Source organism: Triticum dicoccoides, chromosome 7B (assembly GCF_002162155.2).
Source record: "Triticum dicoccoides isolate Atlit2015 ecotype Zavitan chromosome 7B, WEW_v2.0, whole genome shotgun sequence".
NCBI lineage: Eukaryota > Viridiplantae > Streptophyta > Magnoliopsida > Poales > Poaceae > Triticum > Triticum dicoccoides.
In genome coordinates this window covers 38,626,283-38,638,901 of record NC_041393.1, presented here as the reverse complement: position 1 = coordinate 38,638,901, position 12,619 = coordinate 38,626,283, and the positions used below count along the sequence as shown (strand labels likewise).

Here is a 12,619-nt window from a genome sequence, read left to right as displayed (position 1 = left end):
GGCGCTGGGCCTCGCCCTCCACATCGGTCTTTCGCTGGTCCGGTTCGGCGTCTTGCCGGCCCTCTCCCTGGCGCTTCCTCGTCGGGGGTGGGGGATGGGCTCCTGCCTCCTCCTCCCTCCCTCCCGTAGCATCGCCCCTTTTCTTCCACCCCGAGTAACCCGTCTGCGCTCACTTGCTTCGCCTCTCATAGGCCTGGGCACTTCCAATCCAGATGCACTAATCCCTCGTTCTTCTTAACCTGTCGCTCGAATGGGCACCTCACCGTCAACTGTATGAATCGCCAGAAACCTCCTTCTTTCCTCCAGTTTGGCATGGGTTTTCCTGGTTGCGCCTTCTTTGCTATGGATAGCGATCTGCCTGTCCTGGCGGCGCCCCCTTCCCTCTCAAATGCTGCCATAGTGTCGGTGAAAGATCAAAAGATATCGTCTCAAACTCTGCTTGAAGGGCTCCGGATCTGGTATGTTGAAGGTTGGGATTGGCAAGTTAATCAGCTGTCGGACTATGAATTCTCTGTTGTGTTCCCCTTCAAGGACTGCCTCCGTATGATTGCCTCTTGCACTAGCTTCACCCAGCCCCTCAATCAACTGGTGGTTTCTGTGAAGCCTGCTACTTGTAGTGGAAAAGCTGTTGGTCCTCTCTCTCAGGTGTGGGTGTTGGTGGATGATGTGCCAGCGGGGCTCCGATCTTCTTCTTTCCTGATGGCATTTGGTGTCCTGATTGGGAAGCCTATGGAAGTGGATGTGGAGTCGTTAGAAAGGGTTGGTCCAGCTCGTATCAAAATCTGGTGTGTTGACCCACTCTACGTTCATGGATCTATTGACATTTTTCCTTCGCCCAATGGTGTCAGGCTTCGTGCTCGGGTGGAATGGGCGGATGCTTTCCACCCCCACCCCCTCCTCCTCCCCCATCCAACCCATCGGACAAACATGATAAGGAGGGGGACAGCTCTATGGGTGGTCAAAACCCTAGTGATGGCTCTAACTTGCGGTTCACTCAATCCGAGTGGGATGGGCTGGCTGTTTCGAAGCGGGAGCTGCTCCATTCCCAGGCACCTGCTGACATGGCCCCCCACGAGTCGGTGGCGGTCCCAGCTGCTGCCCCTGTGATGCCTGCCGCTGATGAAGTGTTGCTCAAGAAACAGCCTGTTACGGACACCCCCATCTCCGGGGCCTGCTCCAACCTTCCGGGCTGTCCTATCTCCCCCACTCGCTTGGGAATTGAGGATCTGCCCATCTCCCCTGGTCGTGATGATGTGGGTTCTCAGTCTAAGAGGAAGAAGAAGTATTTAGTCCGCAAATTCTCGGCGAAGAGCAGGAACTCCTTGGGCTTGAAGCAGTCGATGACTGGTGTCTACCGCCGTCTCGATAAGGATCTGGGCTCGATGTTGCGTTCGGGCCCTGTTCCGGCTTCTCCCATGGCTCGGTCTCCTTCGATTCGGTCGCCCACTTCCACGGCTCGCAAGGGCAGGCGGGTTGGTGATGCGGGCGGTTCTATCTTGGAGCGGGCGGAGCGGCGGCCTGCTGTTAAGGATCTTCCCCCTTCAGGTAATCATCTTGGTCCTTTCCCTTCTTCTTCCCTGACACGGCTTGTTCTACCTTCCCTTTCTGATGATCTCTTGTTAAATATTATGAATGATGTGGGTGTGTCGGTAGATCCTGAGGTAGGCTCCCCTGTTTCTCTCCTTTCTACTATTCGGGCTAATGAGATGGCTCAGGCGGCCATTGCTAAAGCCAAAGAAGCCGTTGCCTCTGCGGTTGCAGTTTCGGTAGGAGTCCGGGCTCAGGGTGCGGGTGTGGAGGTTGGTAGTGGCCAACCCCAGCCTAGCACTTCCAGAAGGGGCCCTGCTAAAAGATCTAAACCCTGCGCGGCTCCTAGCAGGTCGAGTCTCCGCATTAAAAACCTTTATTATAAATGAAAGCGTTGTTTTGGAAGATTAGGGGTTTCGGTGCTAGGGGCGCCGTGACAAAATTGAAGACTTGGTTCGTGGGAACCATATCGATTTGGTTGGGCGGGTTGAAACCTTTAAAGAATCCTTTTCCCCCAATGAACTCTCTACTATCGTGGGTGTGGATAGATTTGATTGGCATGTGTTACCTGCTTCGGTCCATTCGGTGGGGGGGGGTCCTGATTGGCTCAAAAAAAGATATCTTCGATTTCGTGGCCTTTGATCATGGTGTTTTTTGGGCTAGTACGGTAGTTTGTCACAAAGACCTTAATATTTTGTGGGAAGTCATTGTGGTTTATGGTCCAGCTGATCACTCGCTTTCTTCCTTATTCTTGGACGAGCTTTCTGCTAAGATTGAGGCGTGTAATTTACCGATAGTTATCGGCGGGGACTTCAACCTCCTTCGTTTTCCTTCTGATAAAAGTAATGACAACTTCTCCTGGCCTCTGGCTAATGCATTCAATGACTTTATTAGTACCAATGCTGTCCACGAGCTTCCTAGGGTTGGAGCCCGTTTCACTTGGTCTAACCATCAGGCCAACCCGATTAGACCAGTGCTTGATAGAGTTTTTATGTGCTCTAGTTGGGACTCTCTATTTCCCCGGGCCTCCCTCACCACTAAAAGTATCGTTGGCTCTGACCATACCCCTATTCTTCTTGACGGTGGGCTGCATCAAGATAGACCTCCTGCTAGATTCCAATTTGATGCTTCTTGGCTGCTTGTGGAAGGGTTTAATGATCTACTGGCCTCGAAGATTACTCACCTCCTATCCACTAACGATCATTCCTTTGGCCCTTTAGATGATTGGCACTCTTGCTCTTACAATTTGCGCAAATTTCTTAGAGGCTAGTCCTGTAATCACGCTGAATTGCAAATCTTGGCTCTTGATCGTTCGGTTGATTCTTCTGGGACCTCTGAAGATTGGTGGTCTTTGCAGTACAATCTTGAGTCCGCCTTGATGCAGTTGCACCAACAGGCTGAAATTTATTAGCACCAGCGGGGCACGCTTAATTGGACTCTGAAAGGGGACTCCCCCACGGCTTATTTCTTTGCCATTGCTAACGGTAGGAGGAGGCGTTGTGGTATTAATAGCCTCATCATTAATGGAGTGCAGTCCTCGGACCAGTCTGTGATCCTCTCCCACGTGGTGGAGTTCTTCTCATCGTTATTAGGGGCCAAACCTCCCTCGGGACTTTCCATATCTCCAACCATGGGGGACCATAGTATGAAATTTTCGGCCGACTAAAATGCTGCCTTGATGGTGCCCGTCTCCGATAAGGAGATCTGGGATGTGGTTAACTCTGCTAACCTGAATGCTGCTTCCGGGCCGGACGGTTTTTCGATCCCCATCTTTCGGAAGTTCTGGCCTCAATTGAGGCAGCTGGTCTGTAATGTTATTCATGGGTTTTGTCTAGGAACTTTTGATATCTCTCGCCTTAATTACGCAGTCATCTCCCTGATTCCTAAAGTTAAAGGTGCTGAACTGATCTCCCAGTTCAGGCCTATTGCGCTGATCAATAATTTTGCTAAGTTTCCTGCTAAGGGTTTTGCTACCCGCCTGTCCCCCGTTGCCCATAGAGTTGTCAGTCCTTACCAGTCTGCTTTCATCAAAGGGCGCTTCATATTAGATGGCATCCTCTGTATTCATGAAATTGTTCATGATTTGAGAACTCATAATTCTAAGGCTGTCATTTTAGAACTAGATTTTTGAGAAAGCCTATGACTCCGTCAGCTGGCCTTTTCTCAGGAAGGTTCTTCTAGCGTAAGGTTTCGACGGGGCGTATGTTCATCGTATTATGCAGTTGGTCTTGGGTGGCCACACTGCGGTTTCTGTGAATGGCCATATTAGTAACTTTTTTGTCAATGGCAGAGGCTTGCGACAAGGGGATCCTGTGTCTCCTGTCCTTCTTAACTTTGTGGCTGATGCCATCTCTCGCATCCTATCTAGGGCGGCTCAGCATGGCCATATCTTGCCTGTGGTCTCTCATTTAATTCCTGATGGTGTCACTCACTTGCAATACGCTGATGACACCATTATTATGGTTGAATTTAACGATGCCTGCATTGCCCACCTAAAGTTCATCCTATTATGCTTTGAGGCCGTCTCTGGCCTGAAAGTTAACTTCTCCAAAAGTGAGGTCCTGGTTACTGGTGTTGATGATGCGGAGGACTTGAGAGTGGCTAGGTTGCTTAACTGTTCCCTGGGTTCCTTCCCTTTCAAATATCTGGGCCTTCCCATATCCCCTGTTGTGTTACATTCAAAGGATTTTTCTCCGACTATTTCTAAGGTGGGAAACAGGGTTCTCCCCTGGAGAGGTAGATATAACATCAATGCTGGCAAAGTTGCTCTGATTAACGCTTGCCTCTCCTCCCTTCCTATGTTTTTAATGGGCTTTTATCTCTTATCGGCTGGCATTCATGCCGGTTTTGACAAGCACAGGGGTGCTTTCTATTGGAATGCTGCTGACAACAAACAGAAATATAGGTTGGTTAAATGAAAGCTCATGTGTAGGCCTAAAAACCTTGGGGGTTAGGTATTATTAACACTCTGGTTATGAACAAGTGTCTGTTAATTAAATGGTGGTGGAAAATTATGACCAGTGGGGCCGGCTCCTTATGGTATTCAATACTTAAAGCTAAATGTTTCCCTCACTCTAGCCCGATGTTTGTTGTGGCCCGACGTGGATCTCAATTCTGGAAGGACCTTATTAAAGTCAGACCTTTGTTCCTGGAACATGTGAAGTTTAATGTTAGTAACGGTACCTCGGTTCGTTTTTGGCGTGACTGGTGGTGTGGTGATACCCCTCTGGCTGTTAGTTTCCCGGTCCTTTTTTCGTATTGTCCTAACCCGGATATCTCCATCGCGGAGGTGACGGCTAATAATTGGGACTTGGCCTTTCGTCGTTCCTTGTCTCCTGAAGAGTTGGAAGACTGGCAAAGACTCTCTGCCTTTTTCCCCTTGCTCTCGGAGACGCCGGATTCGGTAGTCTGGCCTCATTCTTCCTCTGGCCGGTTTTCAGTTAAATCTATGTACTCTAGGCTCATCGGAGGTGTCCCTTCGAATAGGTTCTCTTGCATTTGGCGGTCCAAAGTTCCTCCTAAGATTAAAATCTTCCTCTGGCAGGCCTTCAGAGGCCGTCTACCCGCGGCTGACCAAATTCGTAAGCAAAATGGGCCGGGCTCGGAGTTCTGTGCTCTTTGCGGTGTCTTGGAAGACACGAATCATATCTTTTTTTATTGTGTGTTGGCTAAGCTGGTTTGGAGCTGTGTCCGTTCCTGGCTCCAGGTTACTTGGAATCCCTCCTCCTTTCTTGAACTAAGAAACCTTGCCAACTTGCTGGTTGGGGTGACTAAGTGGGTTTTCTGGGTTGGCGTGGGTGCGATTTGTTGGTCATTATGGACGATTAGGAACAAATTTACGATCAAACATGTCTTCCCAACTAAGGCTGCTGACGCTCTTTTTAAATCTTGTATCTTCTTGCAGCAGTGGAGATCATTGACTAAGAAGGACGACCAGGGAGCGTTGGACCTGCTCATCTCTAAAATTCGGGCCTCGGCGTCCTCTATATCTGGGCAGGATTCTGAAGTCTGAACTGCTTGTCGATGTTTCTTCATCTTCGTTGGTGGCTTTTCTTTCATCTCTTCCGGCCTGCGTGCCGTGTTTGGCAGGTTGCCATGTACCCCTATTACTTTCGTGATCCTGGCCTCTAGCTCTGTTATCGTGAATTATTGGTGGCTTCGCCCTATATTGATGTTTGGGCTTGTGACTCTGCCTTGTGGCTTTATTTATAGAGTCGGACTACGGCCTTTTCTCTAAGAATAAAAATCAACACACGCACGAAGCCACTATCGATAGCTAGCGACAGAAAAGAGCAAGGGCTCGCACGCCATGGCAGTTCTGCTGGATCTGCTGGCGCTTCGCTCCTCGCCGCTGCGTCGGTGGCACTGGGCATCCACGCAAGGAGGAGTGCCACCCGCTGTAACCTGGTTCCGCGCGGGCGTGCTGGGAAGCATGGAGGAGAGGCTCGCCGGGGAAGGGAAGGGGCGGCGCTGTCGACCGCCGGCCGTTCCCTGGCTCCGCGGCGTCGTGCTGGGGAAGCGTGGAGGAACAAGCTCGCCGGGGAAGGGAAGGAGCGGCGCTGCCGACCGAGCCGCCGCCGCCGCCGCGCGTGGGCCTGTGCGGGACAAACAGAGGAGTTGAAGACACCGCGCCCGGGAGTGCGGGCCGGGCCGAGAAAACAGCCCCCAAGCCCACCTTGTGCCCAAAGCCCGGTACGGCGACTGTGTCAGGTAATTTCGCCTTCAAATACCCCCGCCTTGGCGCCCGAGCGTAACCGCCCGAACCAACAGCCTTCTCCCCTTCGCCGGAGCTCCAAGAAACCAAGACCCCGCTCTCCACCGCGCAGCGCCCACCTCCACTGCTCCCCAGCGGCCCGGCGCCGGCGGCCACCGATGGAACGGTTCAACGACGAGCAGTACGTGCGGCTGCGGAACCGCAAGCTCGGCAAGTACTACCTCCACGCCGACGACGACGGGGTGGGCGTCTCCATCAGCCAGCGCCGCAACTCGCTGAACGTGGCGTGGAGGGTGCACATCTACCACGCCGCCGACGGCCCGTACCTGCTCCTCCACAGCGCCGCCTACGGCCGCTACCTCGCCGCCACGGCCACGCCGGCGACGGCCTTGTACCACGGCTTCCGCGCCGAGCTGCGCGACTACGACCATCCGGTGGTGCCGGATATCATGTGGCTGGACATCAGGGCGGGGCTGGGGCGTGGCGTGCTGCTCCAAAACACCGGCGACCGCTACCTCCGCGCCAACGACAAGTACCTCCGCTGGAACTCCGGCGTCACCGTCGAGAACAGAGATATTGAGAATGGGAAGGTCAGCTCCATGATGCGCTGGATCGTTGAGCCCATCGCCCTCACAGAGCGCGCGCCTCGCATTCCAGACCCGATTCAGGAGAGTTCGCCATGACCCGCTGTCCCGCTTCTTGATAACTCGCGAATTGCTTCCGTCTGAGGTCTGAGCCTATCGATTGAGCGAATCGGGTTCTTGGGCGTCGTTAATTTGCATCGCAGCTCTACTGCAGGGATTGCGACTTGTGTTGATTTCATTTTCTCGTGCACAATTTCTGGTTCTGCTGTTGACAAATTTGCGCTTCCTGACTTCTTGCGCCGTCGAGATTCCTGATCGCGTTTGTGTTTTCGATCAGAAAATTTGATCTCCTGAAGATAACCATGGTTCTTGGTAACTCAACTGCAGGCCCGCCTCCCTGAAGACCTCTCCGTCGTCGTGTTAGGGCGCCAGCCAGGGGCGTGGCGGGGGATTCGGTTCGTGCAAACGAGCAACGAGGGGCTCTACAACGAGGCCGGGCAAGGCTGGGCCAGAGACCATATCAGGGGGAGGTCCTTGTACTACCTGAGGGACAAGCTGGCTAGACGGGTCAACCAGCAGCCCGACCGCATCGCCATGTGCATCCGAGCGGGCCGCTACGGGAGGCTGACCCACTCGTCGTCGACCTGCCCCGCAGTGGCTGGGGCGACATCTACCAGATCGTCGTCATCATCTCCGGGACCCCTGGTGAGAGCCTCTCTCCATGTCACAACTTCCTAATGAGAGTGAACCGGTAGACTTGATTGAATCTGTTTTGCTCAATGTACAAGTTTTGGTGTAGGTACTGTTTGCTGCATGGCCATGATAATTTTGGTTTTATTTTGGTGGGCTGTTAATCTGCTTGTGTTTGAAAAATAGTTTACTCAGACTGTTTATGGTAAAACAGTTAACTGAAATTGTTAATCTGAGAAAACAGTTAACTGAAACTGTTAGGAGTTGGGAATTGTCTGCAACCGGTGTTGTCCTGTCGACTTTTTGGTTAATGGAAAGAAACATTTTACACTCAACCTTGATATGGATTGGAAAGTGTTGGTTTCATACTACAGTCCTTGATTCAGGTAAGTCAGTTTTCTATTTGGTGCTATTTGGTGCTATTTGCCGTCAGTACATTTTGTGTGTTCAAAGCTAGTAAAATATGGAACTTAAATAGACGAATGAGGTGATCAATCTTATTCAGCCTTAACAGAGAAGATTCTGATATCCGTTTAATTTAGCCTATTTTACTTGTGTTGAATAATCTGAACAAGATTCAGGTTTTTACAGTACTAAATCAAATCTAGTTTCTGCACATGAGCTATATTGTTTTCAGGTTTTGTGCACGAGCTATATTACTAGTCTTGTTAAAAAAATTGAGAACTCCGAGGTTTAACTTGTTGATCTGCTTCCTGCTAATCTTCTTTTACTATAAATGCACTGGTGGTCTTTAATATGTTTTGCACAGTGCACAGATGGTTGTGTAGATACTGTTTACTGCATGAACATGATATCTGAAGTCTGTCTTTAGTGGAATGCTAATCTGATCGTGCTTGGAAAAAGGATTTATGATAGGTTTTGTTAGGACTTGGGACTTGTCTGAAACTGTCGTAATCCTGTAGAAAAGTGAAAGTAGTTTAATGGGAATAGTAGGTGTCGATGCCATGTGGATCTATCAGTCTGTGTATGCATGGTAAAAAAATTGATGAACTCTGAAGCTAGTAGGAACTACTTGTTCCACATTTCTTTTCTGGATTCAGATAATTGAGTTCGCCCATTTCGTAGCATTTAGTCTCCAGTAGAAATTATGGAAACTAAAAAGTCAAATCAAGTTCAGTCATCTCATTTCATCTTTTGGAGAAGATACTAAATTTCTAACATGTGAACAAAATTCAGTTTGTATCCTACAATAGATGGTACATAAAAGCTTAGTTCCTTGCACATTATATTGTTTCATGTTTTGTCTTCTTGATCTTGTCAATATATTGTTAATTGATTATTGATCTGCCGCCTAACTGCCTTGTCATTTCTGCCAATTCAGCCTATGCTGCGCTGCGATACCCGAATGTCGGCGGAGCGTAGAGAAGGATCAGAGCCGGAGTCCTGACAGTTCACCTCTTCAGAAGTTTCGCCGTCTCGGACACAACAATGGCATAACTGAAAGCCTGCTTTAGCATATAGATAGATATAGGTTGAGAAAACTCATCAGCTCTTGTGTTTCTTCTGCTAGCTAAACTGATGCTGGTTGTAGTAGTGGTTGCAGTGTCACACTTCTGACATTCATTTCTGTGATGTGGTTGCTACTGCTTCCTGGATGAAGCATTTCACTGTGGGGTTCTTGCAGTGAATCGATGATCCTGCAATCCTTTTGGATGATGGATGCACTTTGCATAAATGGAAAATGCTGTGGTTGTTGCCAGTAATGATTTGATGATCCTATTTTCTGTTAGGCTATGCATGTACTCCCTCCGTTTCAAAATAGATGACCCAACTTTATACTAAAGTTAGTACAAAGTTGGGTCATCTATTTTGGAACGGAGGGAGTAGTAGTTCTTCCAGTGAGCTGATGATCTTGTTTCTCATTTGCAACATTTTGATCTTGTTTTTCACTGTAGGGGTTCTTGCAATGAGTCAATGATCCTGCAACATGTTTAGATGGTGCATTTTGCATAAATGGAAACTGCAGTGGTTCTTGCAATGAGTTGATGATCTTGTATTTCTTTTAGACTGCATTTGTCATAAATGAAAAATGTAGTGGGTTCTTGCTGTGAGCTGGTGATTGTGTTTACAGTTGTGTTGTTTTGAGTGTTGGCCAAGGATCAGGAAAGGAACAAAGTTTCAGGTTTCTGCACGTTACATTGTTTTCAGGTAAGCTCCCTCCTTTTCTTTTGTTATCTTGTTTTAGCAAAATGAGATTGTTCATCTGCTGGAAGGGTTACAGTACCTGTGACATGGTGCCCAACTGGTAACTGCCTCAGTGTTCCTGCTTAATTCATCCAATGGGGGTGCCAGCTGCATGCATTTCTCTTCCATGAAGCACCTGATAACACTAGTTTGGTGGTTCTTGCTTGTGAGTTGAGCACTTGAGTTTCTCTGTTTCTAACTTCCAAGTTTCAGTCCAACGAAGGGTGTCCCCCTTTCCAATCTTGTTTTTGTTTTGTTTTGGTTATGTTCAACGGCAGCTCCATTTGTTTTCAGTAGTTTACTCTTTCCCATAAGATCAATCATACTTGGGAGAGATTTCATGAAAAATTCACCCACTCAAGCATAAGAATCTGTCTGTGAGGCACACTTTGGCCCTGCCTGATGAGTCTGTAACCGAAGCTGCAGTGGCTAGACAGAAGTGTTTTCTTCTTCCCAATGTAATGATGGTTAGGTTGGCACACAATTTGGTATCTTTCCACTCAGTCAGCACTCATGTTTCTAGTTTTCGATCGGAACTAATTAACAACATTCAGCCTAACAAGGATTTCTGATAGAAAACTTGGCAAATGAGAAATTGACACGTGGTTCAATTGGCGAATAAGAAATTGACATGTGAAAAATCGTCATTGGTCAGGACTGTTAACGGGTATCAGATCCAAAACTGGCACCCAATAGCTTAACGGAGACCCGTTATGGTGGATGCCATGTGTTGGTTGTTATGGTGGATGTCATGTGTTGGTTACCCTTGACGAAAACACTTCCGTGACGCGCGATTTATCATCAGGAAGTGAACACTTCCGTGACAATAAATTGAGTATTGTCATGGAACATTTCCGCGATAGTACATGCATGACTATCTTGATTCTATCATAAAATCGTCATGAATGTACATGCGTGACAGAATATCCATAACGGTACCGTACATTGCCCACTGTCACCTAGAGACATGGTGCAAACTTCACCGGTGCATCCAAATCCCGTGAAATGAAGGGGCAAGCAATGGGCATACCTTGAAATGAATGTGCTAGCAATTGATGTGTCCATGTGTAGGTACTATTCACGTTGCTGGTGTGGTGCCTCCTTCTGGTTCGATAAACCTGGGTTCTTAACTGAGGAAAATATTATCTGCTACTATACTGCTTCACCCCTCCTCTTCAAGGAAAACAAACAACTCCATCATGAGTAGCAACCCCTAGGAGGTAGTCAAGGTCGACAGTGCATGGCGAGCAGGGTGTCCGACCTCCCGTCTTCTTTGTTGTTGAAGACAAACCACCTTCAAAGGTCTTCAGGCCTGCCCAGCTGCAACCTCCTTGAAGAGGTCGGAGATGACATCACATGTCGGGGTCAATTTGAAGGATCGAGACGGACCTAGAGGGGCAGGGAATAGGTCTAGTTGGAAATTTTAATTCTTACTTAGCAGGTTTTGCCATTTAAGGTTATTTTTTTTATGTTGCTGTACTTGTTTGAGATAATTTGTCTAGTTCAGGGCATATTATTTCTGTTGATGGCTTGAGTTAAGCATGACACTTATTTTCGAGCTTGATGTATAATTCTCTCTTCTTTCTTGATGCACTAATTTTAGCAATAAAGGTCGGTGTCGCCCTTCCGCTTTCCTTGCATTGTTAATAGATAATCTAATTTAGGATTTTTCTCGTGAATTGATATGGGCGGTCTCGTCACGTTGTTTGTCGCCATGTTGTATCACGCAAAGCACTACCATAGGCATCATGTGTACTTGAAACAAACCTTCCACTTCTCTAGACCAGTGGTGTCAATTTGTTCATATAGAAGTAGAACCATGATCTCCTCGGAATTGCAATTGGAATTGTTGTGTTCTAAATATCTTCCACATAGAGGTGAAATGCGTTTTTCATTGTGGTAAAGAGGGGATGTTTCACAAATCTATTTAATGTTTTGAGCAGTGAGGGCAGGTTGATCAAGCAGGTGTTCATGGGGAAAAGGGGGAAAGGGGAAGGAAAATGGAAACTTCGCCATAAGTAATTGAGTATATTTACCATGTGTCAGGGCATATATGATTGGAAAAAAACGGAACATGAGAAATGGACAACAGAAATAATGGTAATGATGTGGGTGTGTGAAATTTGCCATGGGGGTGTATTTTTATAACTAGTCCCTTTGGTTAATTTGTCATGAATTTTAAAAATTAGCATGACTAGTTTATGGGAAACTAGCTAATATTTGCCATGTGTGTGAAACAATTGAAGCAACAGTGGCTAATTTGCCATGGATATGGACATGTAAAGGTCGAAATTTATAGAATGCATAGAAGACTTGAATTCCAAAACAAACTTTACCATCCAAAAGTGAACATAGTAATTGGAAGCAACAAGGTAGCATTTGTCATGCATATGGAAACTGCTAAGGAAAGCAAGATTTATATTTTTGTCAAATGATATGAACCTATAATAGATAAAATTACCATCACTGCATAGGAAACTTCAGGTTGAAACAAATTTTGTTTGCCATCCATCTACCATAACAGGAAAAAAGTAGAAATCATCCATCTACCATTTACCCGCAAAAGAAAACGCTTAGTTCCAATCTTTTTCTCCGCGCTTGTCCAGGTAAGAGGGAAACCTTCCTTTCCCCGTAGTCTGGCCTGCAAAGAGGAGGCAGCGACCAAGGGAGGCCATCAACGGCGGCACCCAGGTGAGATCTCCTCCTACTCGTCCTCCTACACAAGCACGGGCATCCCCGCCGCTGGATCTCCTTTCCCAACTCTCTTGGCGCCCCATCATCTCTGTTGTGATATCTCGCCTTTGCCATGGTCATCATGGCATGGAGCTTCTTGTCCATCACCACTCCAACTCCCTTAACCCTTCTCGGGCATCCCCTTCCCCATGCCACCGGATCACTT

The 12,619-nt window shown here is 47.9% G+C and overlaps 1 protein-coding gene across 1 annotated transcript; it reads left to right on the top strand.

The window, feature by feature from the left end:
* The first annotated feature begins 5,794 nt into the window (after positions 1-5,794).
* LOC119336141 lies at positions 5,795-9,239 on the top strand. Its single transcript, XM_037608156.1, has 2 exons — positions 5,795-7,530; positions 8,858-9,239. The coding sequence occupies exon 1, from the start codon at positions 6,400-6,402 to the stop codon at positions 6,922-6,924; it is 525 nt and encodes a 174-aa protein (XP_037464053.1). The 5' UTR covers positions 5,795-6,399; the 3' UTR covers positions 6,925-7,530; positions 8,858-9,239.
* Positions 9,240-12,619: the final 3,380 nt, after the last annotated feature.

What these genes read in the sequence shown, in the direction of transcription:
- LOC119336141 (XM_037608156.1), top strand. Translation starts at nt 6,400, where the DNA reads ATGGAACGGTTCAACGACGAGCAGTACGTGCGGCTGCGGAACCGCAAG.